This window comes from Panthera pardus, unplaced genomic scaffold (assembly GCF_024362965.1).
Source record: "Panthera pardus isolate Hobbes unplaced genomic scaffold, ASM2436296v1 HiC_scaffold_11, whole genome shotgun sequence".
Classification (NCBI taxonomy): Eukaryota; Metazoa; Chordata; class Mammalia; order Carnivora; family Felidae; genus Panthera; species Panthera pardus.
In genome coordinates, this window is record NW_026526666.1 from 35,245,067 (window position 1) to 35,265,098 (window position 20,032).

The window sequence follows — 20,032 nt, forward strand, 5'->3', positions numbered from 1 at the left end:
TAACATACTCCCTGAATTATATTGCAGTGGGAAAGATTTAAAAGGAATCTATATTACCCTTCCTCCAAACCTTTAAAGTAGAAAAGAAGATGGAGACCAAGATGCTTCTTTCCACCCTAAGCCATTTGGAAATCCCGACCCCCCTTTCTTTAAGATTTTATTTTTATGTAATCTCTACACTCAGCATGAGGCTAAAACTCACAATCTCAAGATCAAGAGTCACTTGCTCTACCTACTGAGCCATCTAGGCACCCCTGGAAATCCTTGATATTGTGTTTGAAGGTGGTAATGGAGATTTACCTAAATTTGTAACTTACTAAATCTCCCCAGTGTGATAAAACAAGGGAGAAATTTCTGTCCATGGGAGAGTCTGTTTAGTTGATGATTTATAAAGTAGGAATCAAAACATATCACCTTATAATATCTTTTTTTTTTTTTTTTTTTTTTTTTTTTTTTTTTTTAAAAGGTCCTGGGATCCTAGGTGCTACAAATAAGACTGAACTGGGAGCTACCGAATTATCTTCTCCAAGCCCTAGCCCTGTGAAAAAAAGCAGTTCAATTAACTGGTCTTTCCCAGATAAAATAAAATCTCCACGAACTGTGAGGAAACTTTCCATGAAAATGAAAAGGTTGCCAGAACTTAGCCGAAAACTGAGTGTTAAAGGAACTTTGAATTACATGAACAATCCAGATAATACTCCTTCCTTGTCTAAATGTACCTGTCGAGAAATTCATCATGCCAATATTCTACCTTCTGGGAACACAACCACAGCTGCTAAGAGGAATGTCATAAGTCGGTACCATCTGGATACCAGTGTATCTTCTCAGCACAGCTACCAGAAGAAAACATCTGTGAGTTCTAAGTATTCCTGCAAAGGTGGTTACCTCAGTGATGGAGATTCACCTGAACTTATAACTAAATCTAGCAAACATGGATCTGACAACAAATTTGGAAAGGGAAAAGAAATAATTCCAAGTAGTTGCAGCAAGAGTGAAATAGACATTGATGCTTTTAGACATTATAGTTTTTCTGATCAACCTAAGTGTTCTCAGTACATATCTGGGCTCATGAGTGTGCATTTCTATGGTGCTGAGGATTTAAAACCACCTCGGATAGATTCAAAAGATGTCTTTTGTGCAATTCAGGTAGATTCAGTAAACAAAGCAAGAACAGCTTTGCTCACATGTCGGACAACATTTTTAGACATGGATCATACTTTCAACATAGAAATTGAAAATGCACAGCATTTGAAATTAGTAGTATTCAGTTGGGAACCGACTCCAAGAAAAAATCGAGTGTGTTGTCACGGAACTGTTGTTCTCCCCACCTTATTCAGAGTGACAAAGACACATCAGTTGGCTGTCAAACTTGAGCCTCGAGGTCTTATTTATGTGAAAGTGACTCTTCTGGAACAGTGGGATAATTCTCTTCCTGGACTGGCTATAAATCGAGAACCAGTAATATTTGGTGTTGATATTCGAAAAGTTGTAGAGAAAGAAAATACAGGACTGAAGGTGCCACTTCTGATACAAAAATGTATTATGGAAATTGAAAAGAGAGGCTGTCAGGTATTATTTCAGTTTCTCTACTACCTCCCGATGTATTTATCTACCTTAATTAATTAAATTTATAGTAGGTCTTGGGGGAAGGGATTCAAGGTAAGGTTAAAAAAATCTAATTTAGACATTTTCTCATTCCTGTTTTTAAAATTTATCCCATTATTGTTTAGGGTATAATTCACATCTTCACCTACATTGTCAGTGAGCAATTGAGAGCATGCTAGATGGTTCCACAATTTATGTTGTGATGCAGAATTATGTGGGTTTTATACCTACTATCAGGATTGCTTTACAATGACATTCCTAAGAAAAGCCAGAGCTATGATAGGCAAAGACTAATTCATTTAAGGAATGTTTCTGCATGGTTTGACATTCCTGTGGTACAAAATTCCAACAGTGAATCTTAAAACCCTGCTATACTCCTAAAACTAACTCCCTGCCCTTGTTCCCAACTCTCCCTCATCCCACACTTCAGGAAGCATACATAAGCTTATTTGTCTCTGAACTTTGGGATAGTTTGGAGGATAAGGAGAGGTCCTACTAATAACATGTCTCATTCTCTCTTCCTTTTAAGTGAGAAGGTAAAATAAAATAAAATAAAATAAAATAAAATAAAATAAAATAAAATAAAATAAAATTTAAAAATGTAAAAGCAGCCCATTAAAGGAAACAAAAACCCTGGTGTTATATATAATAAGATATGTAATGTTAACCAGTTGTAGACCTTATCTTTTTTTCATTAATACATGTGGACTGTGACAATGAGAAAAAACATATCATTCAGGATGTTATTCTGAGGTGCAAGTAATAGTTTAAATTCAAAAATTAAGCCTAAAATTAGATATTCTGAAGTATTTCTGCTTTAATACTATCAGAATTTGTGACATTGATTAAAAACATCAGAGGTAAATATCAACGAATCAGAATTATGATTTCTTTATGTGTAGAAAAGAGTTTTAAAATAACTCACCTTGAACCTGATGTGGAAACTACAGAAACAGTGTAAGTAAGTTAGTGGGGTTTTGTATTAAGATGCAGGAAACTTGGGTACCGGTTTCTCCTCCATTATTAATTAGCTGTGTGATGTTGGGCAAGTCACTTAATCTCTGTGGGCCTTATTTGCTTATATCTATAAAAGTAGATGCAGTAGTTTCCTGAAGGTAAGAGGTACATCTGAGCTTTTGAAACCTCTTCTCTATTATTCAGATAGAGTTTATATTTTCTATATGAGAATACGGCTTTTAGTTTCCAATCCAACTTTTGGTCCAGTTACTTTTTCTTAAGGTTCTCTGTTTTTCTCCCATTTTTTTTTTTCAGGCAACATGTAGAAAGGTCAGAGATTAGGCCAATTTCAAATTATTAAACTTTTACAACTGAATTTTAAAATAAGTAACTCAAATAGCACTGTACTTTTACAATCTATTTTCTGAGATAGTTTATAAAGAATGGGTATATAAAACTTATAATTTTTTCATGAATTTTTATTTATTCAATTTGTTACCATCAATTATAGTCATTATTCTTTGAAGCTTAAATTATCCCAAGTTTGGCTAGGGAGTGCCTCTTGCAACTAGCTACTGATTGCTTTGTTATATCCCCAGTAGCGTTTGAGCATTTCTTTTCTTTATGACTAAGACTGTTGTAATTTATTTTAAATACCAACAAAATATTTTTAGCAATGCTTTTTATTTCTATACTTAAAGTTTAGAAATAGTATTTTATTAAAGAATTATTTCCTATGAACTAAAAAATAAAATTTATAGTAGTCCATTTGGAACTGCAATTTTTAAACACCTTTTTTTGCTTGTTTGTTTGTTTCGTTTCTTTTGCTTATTCTCTCTCTCCCCTGCCCTGCCAGAGAAAGAGGCTTATTGTGTCTGTATTTTACAGACTAGCACACTGCTTAAATTTTGGTTACCTTTTTAGTCAGTAATTATTCTTGTGTTTGTTATCAGGAGCATCAGGTTTTAACAGTCATACAAAAATAGTTTGTGGCATCTTCCAAATGCTTTGAAGGCTATTACCACCTATCCCCTGCTTTCAATGGGAAAAATTACGATGGAAATCATACTCCTGGTTTATCCAGTACAGATTCTATCCCTGATAGGGGCATCAAGCATGTACTTGAAGTGTTTGATTTAAGAAGTCAGCCTCTGAAATTAGGGGTATATCCTAAAGTGTCTTTTCCTTGAAATCTCTGTATTAGATCTATCTTCTTTTATTCACCTTTAAAAATTACCTTTGTATTTTCAGCTTTTGGTAACATGGACAACATGTTACCATTAATTTATTACTTACTATTGAAGTATTGCTTTCTTTAACTTGTTCTAGGTTCACCTCCTTCTCAAGTTCAAGGGGATACATCTTTATTATGGGATTTTGTGACACTTAAGTGTGCCTACACCAGAAGGGCTCCACTCAATCAAATTAGTTTCTTCTAATATGATAGCATTTTCTTTGATCCTGTTAAAATTTTAGTTTCATTTTCTGGATCATCTGTGGTTCTACCATGTCTTGTGATGATGTGACCAACATAGGACATGCTATTCTCAATGCAAACGCACTATGAATTTGTATAAGAATAGGAAATTTCCTTCTAAGTACATTCCTTAGTTTCCCATATTACGTCCATCCTTTTGAATGTAGCAGCACCTTGCGTTACCTTCTCTCAGAAATAGTTGTAGTTTCCTTAGTATCTTTCAATTAATACTTAATAGCTTATCATCTCAACTATTTTGGATAATATTTCTCTATGTCCATTAGTAATATTTTCCTATATCAAGACCCACCTTTTGTATTCTATCAGTTATGTAATGACTTGGAGAGGTTTGTATCATAAGTACACCTGGAAATTTCATTTGTGTACTCCTTTTCCTAGATTGTTTATATGATTTTTTTTTTAATTTTTTTTTTTTTAACGTTTATTTATTTTTGAGACAGAGAGAGACAGAGCATGAATGGGGGAGGGGCAGAGAGAGAGGGAGACACAGAATCGGAAGCAGGCTCCAGGCTCTGAGCCATCAGCCCAGAGCCCGACGCAGGGCTCGAACTCGCGGGGCTCGAACTCACGGACCGTGAGATCGTGACCTGAGCTGAAGTCGGAGGCTTAACCGACTGAGCCACCCAGGCGCCCCTGTTTATATGATTTTAAAGTGATTCCTGGTTCAAATCTTTGGGGATCCTCACTGTTTGTTTTTACTTTTTTCTGTCTTGAAATAATTTCTTTATAACTTCCTTCAACTCAAGGTGATTCAGCTTCCTAAACAGTCTTTGATGTGGAAATATAATCAACAACCACGTATTTTTCTTAATTTTCTTGAAGGTTTTGGTTTTTTTTTTTAACTCTGATTGCTTAATCAGTTATGTTTTCTCTTTACAGATACAGTGCTGATTTCTTCTCAGTGACTTTATAGTGAACTTCCTAAGACTTAGTATTTTATCTCCTATATGAACTGTGTTTAAAAAATGAATCTTTTTAATGTAGGGTGGGTGGTATCTGTGTATCTTATATACATTTTGAACTAAAGGTTTAATTTTAATTTTAATATATTTTAATTGAATTTCCTCTGTCCCTTTATAATCAATTAACTTAGTAAGTTAAAAAATTCATTTCTTCCTGAGGATCTTTTTTTTCTTCTAAAAAGGTAACTTCACACAAATAGTATATTGGAATTTTATTTCAATGGTATTACTTTTTTATGGATAAATAAATTGAGTTTAAAGAGATTAAATAATTTGCCCAAATTCACTAAGCAAAGAGTTACAGAGTGAGACTATATGGAATCCCAAACCCTTGTTTAACCACTGTGCTGCATTTCTTCAGTTCAGGGAAAAGATGTGAAAAGGCATGACCTTGGGGCATGGAGATATTGGTTGAGCATATAAGACTAAAGGGAAGGGCTTGTATCTTAAGATAGCCAGCATTATAGAAATCATAGTATATTGTCTGAATTTAAATGAAAGAATATAGAATGTTTTTATTAAACTGATGAATATAGTCTATGGTGAGATTTCAAAAGCTGTTTGAGGTATTTTTAATTAAATGTCATCAGAACATATTTGGTTACCAAGTTCATGTGACTTAAATATTTTGTGCTGTTATATCTTCTTATCAAATTTATCATAATGTGGCCATAATTTTATTTCTAGGTAGTAGGCCTGTACCGATTATGTGGTTCGGCAGCAGTCAAGAAAGAACTTCGAGAGGCTTTTGAGAGAGATAGCAAAGCTGTTGGTCTGTGTGAAAACCAGTACCCAGATATAAATGTAATAACAGGTAATAAATAGTTTTTATTCTCTGTACACATTCTGGAAAGACTACATCTGTAGGAAAAGGACTTAAAATACTATTTTGTAGCCTAAATTTAATTGGGTTTTATTCTGAAGTCTTATTTTCCTTCCTTCACAAACATTGTATTATTTTCTGTGGGGAGGTAGTACCAAGATATGGTCCTTGCCCTCAAACAACCAATAAATATTGGGGGGAAATACGACCTATGTTAAATTAGCTATTACTAGGTAGCAGAAAGAAAAAGGTACATTTTCTTCATAGAAGGATAAATAAAACACCATCAGAGTTCAGTTTGATTGTCGCCAGGTCATGTAAAGGGCATTGACCATTTGGATAGAGAATTCAGATTTATTTACTAGGCAGAGGGGACCCATCAAAGATTTTTTTATTTATTTTTGAGAGACAGAGAGAGGCAGAGCATTAGCAGGGGAGGGGGAGAGAGAGAGAGAGATACAGAATCTGAAGCAGGCTCCAGGCTCGGAGCTGTTTGTTAGCGTGGGGCCCGAACTCACGAACTGCAAGACCATGACCTGAGCTGAAGTTGGACCCTCAACCGACTGAGCCACCCAGGCGCCCCCCCATCAAAGATTTTTCAGCAGGGGAGTGAAATCTTTAGAGAGATAGTCTTCAGGAATATTAATCTGGCAACTCTATGTGACGGATTGTAATTAAAAGAAACCAGAGGACAGAAGACCAATTAGCTTTGCTGGTAGCAGTAGTACCAGCAACGAGGTGATAAGAGCTGAAGGAGTCTTGTAGCAGTAACAATAGGAAAGAATAGAACTGAAAGGATATGAAGAAAGAGAGGGCCCAGACAAGCATGACTTTGACGCCTTGTTGATTTGGTACCATTTGCAGAAACTAAGAAGCTGAGAGGAGAGCTACTGCTTTTGGTGGAGAAATGTGAAAAAAAAAAAAAAAAAAAAAAAAAAACAACACAAAAAACTATGAACTGGGTTTTGTTTCAAACTTATATACTGAATTTGAGGTACTAGTAGGTGATCTACATGGATATATCAGGCAAAGTAAAAAGTGCTCATCTACAGCTAAGGAGAGAATATAGTAAAATTTACCAAGTGGTGAGTATATTCCAATATATAGCATTGGAAATATACTTCTAGTACTCCTGAGACGTGGAGGTGGGAAATGGCAATGTGAGGGTCATTAGCATATAATTGTAATTAACACTTTGTGATTGTCGGTAAAGTTTGAAGAGACAAGATCTTTGAGGATCTCCAAACTTTGGAGGCACGAAGACAAAGAAGATCCAGCTGAAGAGATTGAGAGGATAGGAGTCAGAAAGTTTGAGAAACGAAAGACAATAGTTTAAGGAAAGGTATGAGGCAGTGTCATTTGATGGAGAGATCATATAAGATGGGAACAGAAATAAGGCCTTTGAATTTGGCCATTATGAGATTGTTTATCACTAATCGATATCTTCAGGGACTCTTGACTTATAATTCCGTGTTTGTTTTTGTTGTTGTATTTTATTAGCAAAGTTGTCAAGCATATATAAAAGTAGAGAGAATACTGTGACAAACCCTCTTTATCTATTACCTGGCTTCCATAATCAACACATGACCAAACCTGTCTCTTTTATACCCCTCATTTGATTCTCCCCTAGACATGGATTATTTTGAAGTGTATCTTCAGTATCCTATCCTTTCACCTATAGATGGTTTGGTATGTATCTTCAGATCTTCTTTGTATTTTGATAGTTCTTTGTCTTCCCTCTGCTGTTAACTGCCATTTTTTTTCATGCTGTAATATTATTTATCTAATTTGATTTGTCATTTTACATGCAATTAATTGCCTCAGAGAGAATTTGAGGAAGGTTCAACCTGCACATATTAAAGAGGTTTTTGTTGGTTGGAATCCTTTAAAGCTTACTTTTAGGATTGAGGCTTTTCAAATAGTTGAGATTCCCAATCTCTGAATTCTGAATGACTATATTTTCATGTATTTAATATATACTCTTAGATAATCAAAACTTTGATGCTAACCATTTTAATTCTAACAGACAATAAATCAAGGAACTTTTTCTTTCTTCTGAATTTTAGCAAACCAGAGATAATGGTTACTTTTATTTTTGTAAAGGAAGAAAGCTTATTCTTTCTACAAAAAATGAATTATGTCTACAAAAAAGAAAGTAGAATTTTTCCCTTAATAATATGTAATTAACAAAATTAGTAAAGAATCCATTAAAGAGAGATTTTATAAATAGCAGTTCCCAGGAAATTACACTCTATAACTAAATGAAATATTTAATCTTGTTGAGGCATTATCTTAAAAAAAATTGTGCAAATATGTATGAATTAAAAAGATAACATGACGTGGCTTGATTTGATTATTTGCTATAAGACAAGGTCCTTAGTTAGAAATTTGCAGCATGTGGAGATGATATGAACAATAGGTCAATGAATGTTAGATTTGTATCATTCGTTTCTAAAATTGAGCGTCTCCATAGTTTATGAATTGGGTATTTTTTTGCTCTATTCTTTATACTCTTTCATTTCAGGAAAGCTGTTTTTCAAAAGAACCTAGAGCTATTTTCTTTCTTGATAAAAAAAAACAAAACAAAACAATGAAATGATGTAAAAGTTGTCTGACAAATATCATTGAGATTACAATGAATTATATGCAAGGTCTCATCATGTCTCAGTATAAAGGATATTGTTGATTTGTAGAATTTGCCAGTAATAATGTTGCCTCATGTGTTTGTTCCATGTGAACTCAAATTTCTAAGTAAACTTGAAATATAATTAACAATTCAGTAGTTCTAAAAAAATGAGATATTAATGAAGAATGATAGAGTTTACTCACAGTTTAATGTTTATTTTATTTTTGAGACAGAGAGAGACATGAGTGGGGGAGGGGCAGAGAGAGAGACACACACAGAATCCGAAGCAGGATCCAGGCTCTGAGCTGTCAGCACACAGCCCGTACTTTACTCACAGTTTAATGTGTTCTTAGTAGTCGGTTTGTCTAAAACACATAATGAAGTGCTCTAGACAACTATATTTTTCATGGGGTACAAAATTTAAGGTATGAAATCTATTTATATTTGTTTATAGCTCTTATTTATCAAAGGAACAAGAAATTAGAAAAGTAAAAATATTTATTATTTAGTGATTATTAGAAAAGAATAATAATCTTTCCTTCCTCCTAAGAAGGAAAATCCAATTTGAATGTATCTGCCCTTTATAAAATAGACATCATATTGCAGGGCTACACAATCACTATCTAAGTTCAATACTTAGACATTGATTTGACCATGACTTTTCTAATTTTAATTCTTTTTAAATTCTTCTTTTATTTTGCCTCAAAAGAAAACTTTATCAGCAATAACCCCCAAATTATCTTTAATTCTTTTATTTTGCTCAGAAGAATACTTGATCAGTAATAACCCCCAAATTATCTTTAAACCATTAATAATTTTCTTCATTTATGTATATTAAATATGCATTTCCCCCACCATGCGTATTATATGTTCTCTCATCTCTGGCACATTAACTTTCAAATTATTTTTGTTTTTCTTTACCTGCATTGAACATAGACACCTAAATTGTAGAAATACTAAGGAATGCAAAACACTGAGGAATAGTAATAGATTTAGCAATCAAAATATACTGAGGCAGTATAGAGAGTCCACTTAATCACTTATCCTTCCCTATCTAGAAGTTAATTGGTTTACTTACTAAATATTTATTGATGTCATTTACTATATGTCAGGCATTCTTCTAGGCACCAGGACAAGCGAACAAGATGAACAGTATCTCAGTCCTCATATATGTATTCTTGTAAAGGAAGAGAATCAATAATCAATGAATAGTAAGATATAGTAATTTATGAATGATAAGTAGGGCAATGGGAATGATACTGATTGGAGGTAGTAGTCAACTTGGTGACTCCCATGGTTGGAGTGATCAGAGAAGAAAATTGATATGAGAAGTGCCTTTTGAGCTAAAGTCTATATAATACAGAGTTAACCATTGGAAGATCTAGGGCTAGAGTTCTAGGTAGAGGAACAGAGTGAATTTTGCAAATTGAGAATTAATAAAATATAGGTACTACAGACCAGTCTCTGAGAAATAGAAGTAGTTTTAGTTATCAGAATGCCTTTTTTTTTTTTTTTTTTTTTTTTTTTTTTTAGTGTGATGATACCTATTTTATCATGGGGATGAGTAGAATTTTCCTGTGTTGGTCCTTGTGCCTGAATGAAGGTGAGAGGCATATGGTTTCATAGTATCTAACTATTACAGAGCAACTTAGATGTTAGCCAAGAACCCCTTCTTTATTTACCTACAATTGCCTGCATTTTCTTCAAGTACATGGTAAAAGATGTACTATGTTGCACTAAATAAATTTTTCCATGTAAATTTTCCCCAAGTCTCCCTTACATAGTTTCTGTAGCATTAAAGACTGTCACCACAAACTTGTTATCTTATGGTTTTTATGTCCCCAAAGTATTCGAAAATGTTAAGGTTGGGGGCGCCTGGCTGGCTCAGTTGGTTAAGTGTCTGACTCTTGACTTTAGCTCAAGTCATGATCTTGTTTGTGAGTTCGAGCCTCCCATCAGGTTCTGCACTGACAGCACGGAGCCTGCTTGGGATTCTCTGTTTCCTCGCTCTCTGCCCCTCCCCCACTCATGCTTGCTTGCTCTCCTACTCTCTCTCTCAAAAAAAAAAAAAAAAAGATGTTAACATGGCAGTATGGCTTAAGATACTCCTATCACTAACTTTTTGGGATAAGGTCATATAGCTAACTTCTAGATTGATAGGTAGTTACATAGTATATGTCACCATATAGTAAAAATACCTCCTCTCTATATCATTTTATAAAATCTTTTTATTTTTCTAATGAACTTAATTATTCTATATATAGAATTTTCTAATGTCTACATACAGAAAAAGAGCGATAACTTTTACTTTGTTGAACATAATGTGCATTGAACAGACTTTAAGTGCTTAGTGTTTGTTAGTAATAATTCTCCCTTATTTGCCCTCAAATTATAGTGAAGTAAGTAATCTTGAACTTGTGTTAATTTAAAATTTCATTTATATTAATGGTTGCTTAGTGTATTATACAAAGGATAATGGTATTTTAAATATGTGTTTTACTAAACTATAACATTATCTTTTCTGGAGATCTTTTAGGTTTTAATTTAATTTAATTGCATTATAGGGTGAGTCTCAAACTACCAGGGCATATTAAGTTTCGTTAGAACTAACACGTCTTGCTTTTTGTCAAGGAACACACGTGGAATTTTTTTTATTTTTATTTTTTTAAATCATGCCCTAGAGGGTTAGTAGCTGTCTTTATTTGGCAGCTACAGAAAATTGGGTTTTCACTTTCTAACTGTAACTCAGTTGTCCTCTTTACACCACATGTTGCTATTCATTGTAGATAGGTTTAGATTGCAAAACTAATGATGGTAGTAAAAAAAAGTCACATTATATAAGTTAAGGAATGGGAATAAACAATTACTACATGTCTACGGTGTATAAAATGCTTTATTGTTATCATCACTGTACATCTAGCATGTATTGATTGTTAGGATATGTCAAGCTCTTTATACATATTCTGTTTCTTCTTATATGTCAGGAAGAAGTCTGGTCAATATACTCTTGGTTTCCCAGCACTATTTCCAGATTGTTATCTTTTCACTGTTGAACAGAAACTTATGCTCTTCTGAGAATAAAGCTCTCTAAAGTTTCATGGTGCATACCTACACTGCCTCTGTCTTTCCTATTTAAGATTATCTGCAGAACTCTTGGACATTCCCATTTATTCAGTGAATACTTTTTTAAAGTTTTTTTTTTTAATTTTAGAGAGAATGAGCAGGGGAGAGAGGGAGAGGGAAAGAGAGAGAAAAGGCGAGGGAGAGAGGAGAGAGAGAGAGGGAGGGAGAGGGAGAGAGAATCCCAAGCAGGCTCCACATTTAAGGCAGAGCCAGATGCAGGGCTCTAGACTATGACTTTGGGATCATGACCCAAGCCAAAATCAAGAGTTAGATACTCAACTGACTGACTGAGCCACCCAGGCACTTCCAGTGAACAATTTGGATATCTTACCAATGGTTATATTTCAGACGAAAGTCCTGTCTTTGTCCTAAGTGATTTTAACATGCAAATGACCCATCCAAAAATCTATTAAAAGACTACTTTCTTTCCATTGGATTGTCTTTACTCCTTATCAAGAATTTATTGACCATAAATATGAGGGTTTATTTCTGGACTCTCAGTTCTGTTTCATAGATCTGTATGTCTATCCTTATATCAGTACCACATTGTTTTGATTAATGAAATTTTATAGTAAAATTTGAAATTTGGAGGTGTTAGGCTACCGATGTTCTTTTTTTTTTTAAGATTTTTTTGGGCTATTTTGGCTTTTTCATACTAATTTTAGGATCAGCTTGTAAATTTCTGTGAAAAAGCTATGTAGGATTTTGATAGGTTTTATGTTGAATCTATAGTCAGTTTGGAGAGTATTTTCATTTTAACAGTATTAGGTGTTGTGATCTATGAACATGGGATAGCTGTCCATTTATTTAAGTTTTTAAATTTTTTTCATAAATGATTTTTAGTTTTCAGAGCACAAGTTTTGTATTTCTTTTGTTAAATTTATTCCTAAGTATTTAATTATTTTGATGCTGTTGTAAATAGAATTATCTTTTTTTTTTTTTTTTTTTTTGGACTGTTCATTTTTAGTGCATAGAAATACAGTTGAGGGGCACCTGGGTAGCTCAGTTGGTTAAGCATCTGACTCTTGATTTCTGCTTAGGTCTTGATCTCATCATTGTGAGATCGAGCTCCCACGCTGGGCTTTGCACTGAGCATGGAGACTGCTTAAGATTTTCTCTCTTTCTCCCTCTGCCCTTCTCCCCATGTTCTCTCTCTAAAATAAAAATTAAAACACAATACAGTTGATTTTTGCATATTGATCTTGTACTTTGCTAAACTCAATTATTCTGTTTTTTTAGTGGATTCCTTAGGATTTTCTATATGCAAGATTATGTTACCTGCAAATAGAGATATTTTTACTTCTCTCTTTCCAAGGTGGATCCTTCTTATTTCTTTTTCTTGTTTAATTAACCCTGGCTAGAACCTCCAATGTAATGTTGAACAGCAGTGGCAAGAGCTGAACATCCTTATCTTGTTCTTGATTTTAGGAGAAAAACATTCAGCTTTTGACCATTACTTACGATATTAACTGAGTTTTTCATAGATCCCCTTTAGCAAGTTGAGGAAGTTCCCTTCTATTCCAAGTTTTTTGGGTGTTTTTATCATGACAGTGTGTTGAATTTTGCTCAATGACTTTTATGACTCTGTTGAAATGATCATGTGGTTTTGTCCTTTATTCTATTGATATAGTATATTACATGAATTGATTTTCAGATGTTAAGCCAACCTTTGCATTCCTGAGATAAATCCCACTTAGTCCTGATGTATATTCTTTTTTTTTTTTCCTTTTTAACATGTTGCTGGATTTAGTTGCTAGTATTTTGTTGAAGAGTTTTGTGTCCTACACGATATTGGTCTATAGTTTTCTTGTGATGTCTTTGTCTGGTTTTGGTGTCAGCATAATACTGGTCTTGTAGAATGAGTTGGGAAGTGTTTTCTATTTTTGGTAAGAGTTTGTGAAAAATTATTATTAGTTCTTCTTTCAGTATTTGGTAGTATTCAACTATCACTTAAACTATCTGGGGCCGGGCTTTCTTTTGTGCGAAGTTTCAAAAATTACTAATTCAGTGTCTTATTATAAATCTCCTCAGGGGCACCTGGGTGGCTTAGTTGGTTAAGCATTTGACTCTTGATTCAGGCTCAGATCATGATGGTCTCATGGTTCATGAGTTCCAGCCTTGCATTGGGCTCTGCACTGACAGCACAGAGCCTGCTTGAGATTCTCTGTCTCCCCGCTCTCTCTGCCCCCACCCTGCTCATGCTTTCTCTCTTTCTCTCTCTCTCTCTCAAAATAAATAAACTTAAGAAATTGTTTAACTATAAATATATTCAGATTTTCTATTTCTTCTTAAGTCACTTTCAATAGTTTACCTCTTTCTATGAGTTCTAGCTTTCATCTGAGTTACCTAATTTATTGCCATATAGTTATTCATAATATTCACTTATAATCCTTATTATTTCTATAAGGTTGGTAGTGATGCCCTCTTTCATTACTGATTTTAGTAATGTGAGTCTTCTTTTTTCCTTGGTCAGCTTAGTTGAAGGTTTGTCAATTTTGTTGATCTTTTCAAAGAAACAAATTTTGATTTTATTTTGTCTATTGCTTTCTATTATCTATTTCATTAATTTCTACTCTGATCTTTATATTTTCTTTTCTTCTGCTGACTTTGAGTATAACTTCCTCCCTTTTTTCTATTTTCTTAAGGGAAACTGAAATCATTTATTTGGGACCTTCCTTCTTTTCTAATGTAAACACTTAGTGCTATAGCTTTCTTTCTAAATTCTAAACCTCATCCCACAAATTTCGATGTGTTTTGTTTTCATTTTCACTCAGTTCAAATACTTTTTAATTAAAAAAAATTTTTTTTAATGTTTATTTTTTGAGAGAGAGAGAGAGAGACAGTGTGAGTGGGGAGGGGCAGAGAGAGAGAGGGAGACACAGAATCTGAGGCAGGCTTCAGGCTCTGAGCTGTCAGTGTCAGCACAGAGCCCGATGTAGGGCTTGAACTCACCAGCGGTGAGATCATTCCTGAGCTGAAGTTGGATGCTCAACCAACTGAGCCACCCAGGCGCCCCTTTAAAAAAATTTTTTTAATGTTTATTTATTTTTGAGAGAGAGAGGGAGAGGGAGAGCGAGGGATCGGGAGGGGCAGAGAGAGACGGAGACACAGAATCCTAAGTAGGCTCCCTGACACAGGGCTCAAACCCACGAACCGTGAGATCATGACCTGAACCGAAGTCAGACACCCAACCAACTGAGCCACCCAGGCATCCCTCATTTTCTGATTTTCCTTTTTCTTTCTTCTTTGATTCATGGATTATTTAGAAGTATGTTAGTTTGTGTCAAAATATTTACAGAATTTTCCAGATACTTTTTTATTATTAATTTCTCATTTAATTCCATTATCATAGTACATACTTCATGTGACTTGAATCTTTTTGTATTTATTTAAACTTATTTTAAGGTCAAGGATATGCTCTTCTGTGTGGTAAATGTTTCATTTGAACCCTTGAGAAGAATGTGTGTTCTGGTGTTTAGAGATGTAATATGCTATAATTACCAATGCAGTCAAGTTGATTAATAATGTTGTCCCAGTCTTCCATGTCTTTATGTGTTTTCTTTCTTCTTGTTAAGAGAGGCATGTTGAAATCTTCAATTACGATTGTGGTTTTGACTCACCCATGTTCTACCTCCCGTTTTCCTTTAAAGACTTACACATGTATTAGGTCACTGGTATTTGTTTTACAGCTCACCGATATTCTGTTCATTTTTCCAGTCTTTTTTTTTAATCTCTCTGTTTAATTTTAGTTATTTATATTGCTGTGTCTTCAAGTCATTAATCTTCTCTGCTAATATTAATTTAACTCATTGTATTTTTAATCTCTGATATTTTAATTTTCACTATTAGAAATTTGATCTTTTTTTCAAACATTCTGTCTCTCTACTTGGCATGTTCAGTCTTTCTTCTAGCTTCTTAAACATATGAAATACCATATAATAACTGTTGCAATGTCCTTGTCTACTAATTCTATCAGCTATGTCATTTCTGGGTTGGTTCACAATTAATTTTTCTTCTCATTATAGATCATATTTGCCTGCTTCTTTATACACATGGTCATTTTTTATTGGATGTCAGATGTGAATTTTACCTTTTTGGGTGCTAGATATATATATTTTTTAATTTTATAGACACTCTTGGGCTTTGTTCTAGTATACAATGAAGTTACTTGGGAACCGTTAGATTTTTTGTAGGTGTGCTTATAAGCAGAAAGAGAGCAGCTTTTAAATAAGTCTTCTCTTTTTATATTTCTTTGATTCACTACTGAAGCAAAACCCTTCTTTGCATTCATATTAGTTTCCTATGGCTGCTAAGTGCCACAAACTAGGTGATTAAAACAACAGAAATGTATTGCCTCATGGTTCTGGAGGCTGGAAGTCCAAAATCAAGTTGTCAGCAGGATCTTGCTCCCTCTGAAACCTGTAGGGAAATTCTTCCTTGCTTCATCATAGCCTTTGTTTTTTTGCTGGCGATCTTTGGCATTCCTTCATTTATAGATGCATCACTCCAGTTCTCTGGCTTCACACAGTTCTCCCCTGCTTCTTCACATCCTCTTGCCTTTTTGTATGTCTGTCTCTGTGTCTAAATTCCCCTTTTATAAGAACACCAGTCAGAATGTATTAGGGCCTACCCTACTGACTTCATTTTAACTTGATTATCTCTGTAAAGATCCTGTTCCAAACACGGCCACATTCTGAAGTGCTGAGGGATAAGACTCAAATATATTTTTGTGGAAGACACAATTCAAGCTGTAACAGTACTATAGCCAAATATCGTTAAGTTACGAAGTTTTTCACTTTGGTTGCTCAGAACAGGAGCTATTTATTGCCTGCTAGTATAAGCTCCTGAAATTGTTCCCTTTAATCTTTTTCGGTGGTTCCTTTTCCACCCTTGGTTAGTTTCCTCACCTGCACATGCTGATCAGTACTCAGAGACTCAGGGGGATTCTTGGGAATCTCCAGAGGTGTTTTTTTGTTTGTTTGTTTTTTGTTTTCGTTTTTGTTTTTGTTTTTGTTTTTTTGAGCAGCTATCTACTCTCTAATACTCTGTCCTGCAAGCTCTAGCTGCTTTGACTTCCTTAGTCTTCTAGCTTCCTCTCCTCAATTTAGCTGGACCTACTAGCTACCTGTGTTTGCACCCCCTCACAGTGACTTGGAAAGGTTTTCGGGCAATAAGGCAGTTATGAGCACACCTCATTAGATTCCCATCCCTTAGGGATCACTATCCTTCTTTGAAGTCTAATGTGTTGGACACAGTTTTTTAATTTTTTTTTTTCAGATATTTTATCTGGTGTTCCCAGTTGTTACAGGCAGGAAGGTAGATCTGGTCCCCATTGCTCTTTGTTGGTTAGAACAGCTGTTTTTCTGTTTTTCTGGCCCCAGTGCAAGCTGCTTTGAAATACTGTGATGTGGCTATAAAACTGATTGAGAAAGCTTTCTGTATACTGAAAAGATCTCAAGGATATGATGTTAAATGAAACAGCAAGAAACAGAACAGGACATGATATGCTATCTATTATGTAACAAATGATAATAATAGTAATACCTTATTTATATTTACATAAACAAACATGGAAGGATCCATAAGAAACTAATGAATCATATTACTATCAAAATTGAAAAGATTATCAGATGGTGGTGGGGGCTCCAGGAGGTGGCATCTTGCACTGTAGTTCACGCTCAGTCATGTCAGAGCCCAGGTCATTGGATGCCAGCCCGGAGTCCCCGGCCATGCACAAGGCAGGGTGTTGAGGCATAGGTTGGAAAACTAGGATACTCAAACCAGACAACTGCATGATGCTGTCACAAATGCGGAGAAACATTTTGGAGAGCTGTGCCAAATCTTTGCTGCTTATGTGTGGAAAAATCCCAGACTGTGAGACAAAGCAGACCTACTGGTGAATGAAATCAACGTGTATGCCTCTACAGAGACCCCAGGTTTAGAGCAGGGCCTGAAAAAATAAAGGAGGGAGGGAGGGTGGGAGGGAGGAAAGGAAGGAAGGAAGGAGAGAGAGAGACAAAGAAAGAAAGGAAGAAAGCAGGGCCTAAAAAACGTTTCTGATTAGTTTGCCAAACTTCAGTATTATCAACAAGCAGAGGTTGAAAGACTTGAAGCCAGAGTAGTTGAACCTTTGAAAGCTTATGGAACCATTGTGAAAATGAAATGAGAGGATCTCAGAGCAACATTAATAGCAATGACTTGGGAAGCCAATCAGTTAACTCAGAAGGAATACATATTATTGTATCCTTTGACTTCTGATCTTTTTTTGTTTGTTTTGTTTGTTTGCTTTTTAATGTTTGTTTATTTTTGAGAGAGTGCAAGTGGGGGAGGGGCAGAATGAGGGGGACAGATGATCAGAAGTGGGCTCTGCGCTCATAGCAGCGAGCCCGATATGGGGCTTGAACTCACAAACTGTGAGATCATGACCCGAGCCAAAGTTGGATGCTCAACTGACTGAGAATCTGACTTTTAATCTTTAAAAAAATGTTTTGTAATGCAGAAACTTAATTACAGAGAGCCACAATGGATGCTACCTGAACAACTCGTCATCTGGAGGAAACTATTGACAATTTTGAAAAGCAGAAAATAAAGGACATAAAGACTATATTTTTAGAATTTATCACTATTGAAATGTTACTTCATGGCAAAGTTTTAAAGGTCTGCACTGCTATCTACCAATTTATACAAAACATTGATGAAGATTTAGAGGTTTTTCAAAATTGTCCATATCAACCAGATTATTCATCCTGTTTAGATATTGTCAGAGCAGATCCAAAGTCAACTCTTCAAAGATCACTGTCAGCTAAGTGTGTATCTGCAATAGGACAGATAACTAATAAAGGATCAACAAGCAAAAGATGATGATGAAGAGGATGATGAGGACTTAGATGTTACAGAAGAAAATTAGTTTTCTTAAGTAATTTCACATTTCATTTTTCTTTTTTTTTTTTAATGTTTATTTTTGAGAGAGAGAGAGCAGGGAAGGGACAGAGAGAGAATCCCAAGCAGGCTCTGTGCTATCAGCCTGACAGAACGCAGAGTCTGACACAGGGCTTGAACTCACCAACTGTGAGATCATGACCTGAGCCAAACAAAGTCAGGCGTTTAACCAACTGAACCACCCAGGCACCTCTCACATTTCATTTTTCATCTTAAATGACTTGGAATCCAGAATTACTACATTGTAAAACTTTATACTGGCTTCATAGACATTAAACCTCAAAATGAAGTCCTACTAGAAATGAAAATTAAAGGAAATCTATGCTGACCAAAAAAGAAGATTTTAAAAAATAATGCACACCAATCATTTCAATATCCTATCTAGCAGTATGTGATTTTTGAATAGGTTCCATTTAAAAAAAAGATGATATATTTCAAAAGTATTTTATATTAATGCACTATACCTAGTTGAGATTGCAATATAAATACTGTAGATGAAAAAACCAAGAGATCTAACACTTCCACTTGCTTCTTTTGCTTTCATCACCAAAAAAGGGTCTTTAGTCATTCTGATTAAATACAAATTCTGTTCCATAAAGTCTTATCAAAAAGATAGGTTTTTTTTTTCTGTACTGTTTTTCCCTTTTACTACAACCTGAAGTTTCCTTATTTGATGCATAATTTACTTTTCAACAAGAATGTAATTACTTTTGATTAAAGGTAATGGGACACTAGGATATCAGTGTCTTAAAACTACATAAAGCATAAATTCTAGCTTCACATAAATGTGAAAACCATATTCAGCCTGATTCTGGTTTTAAAATGAAGATGCTATTACACTAAAGCATTATTACACTAAAACATATAAAGCAGTACTACAATTTCTTGAAATCTGTAATTTGGTGGAATGTGGCCTAAGAAAACATCATGGAAAACCATAAATCATTACAAGTCTGTAAACATTTTACTAAACCGCCATCTAATTAATGAAAGAGTATATATTTTTATTCTTGAAAATAATCAATTTGCTACAGCCTTTCAGTAAGTACAATACTTGTGTTTCTTTGGATGAGAATTGTACTTTTGTTATTTCATGGATACCAGTCAGGCATATAAAAATTACGAAATTCATAAAATCATTTGGGATAACCACAAAAAGCAGTCTAAGTTCTCAGTTTAGCTGAGAGCATGTTCTGAATTGATATTGTTTAGTTTTAGGTTTTTGGTGTCCGAAAATCTCCTGTTCTCCCTTGTGATCACATTGTAGATTTTAGCCAGTTTCTTACCTACCTTGTTTATATGTAACAACCATAAATCACAACCATAAATCACACTTTCCTGTTTCCTGTACCATAGGTGATCTCTCTTAGTTCATGACCGCTGTGGTGTGTTTGGAATTGACTTCCCTCGCTCTTGTTATAGTGACAAGTGTGATGATTTCTGTTCTTGGCTTTTGGTTTTATTTATTTGATATTAAGAATGATTTTCCCCCTCATACA

The 20,032-nt window shown here is 34.6% G+C and overlaps 1 protein-coding gene and 1 pseudogene across 2 annotated transcripts in view; both read left to right on the top strand.

The window, feature by feature from the left end:
* SYDE2 (synapse defective Rho GTPase homolog 2) overlaps positions 1-20,032 on the top strand; it is a 51,646-nt gene that overhangs the window by 18,823 nt on the left and 12,791 nt on the right. For both annotated transcript variants that reach the window (XM_019414012.2, XM_019414011.2), the window contains exons 3-4: positions 467-1,569; positions 5,710-5,836. In XM_019414012.2, the coding sequence (XP_019269557.2) occupies positions 467-1,569; positions 5,710-5,836 (1,230 nt within the window). The remainder of the gene's footprint in view (positions 1-466; positions 1,570-5,709; positions 5,837-20,032) is intronic.
* LOC128772979 (CBY1-interacting BAR domain-containing protein 1-like) lies at positions 7,478-18,501 on the top strand (annotated as a pseudogene).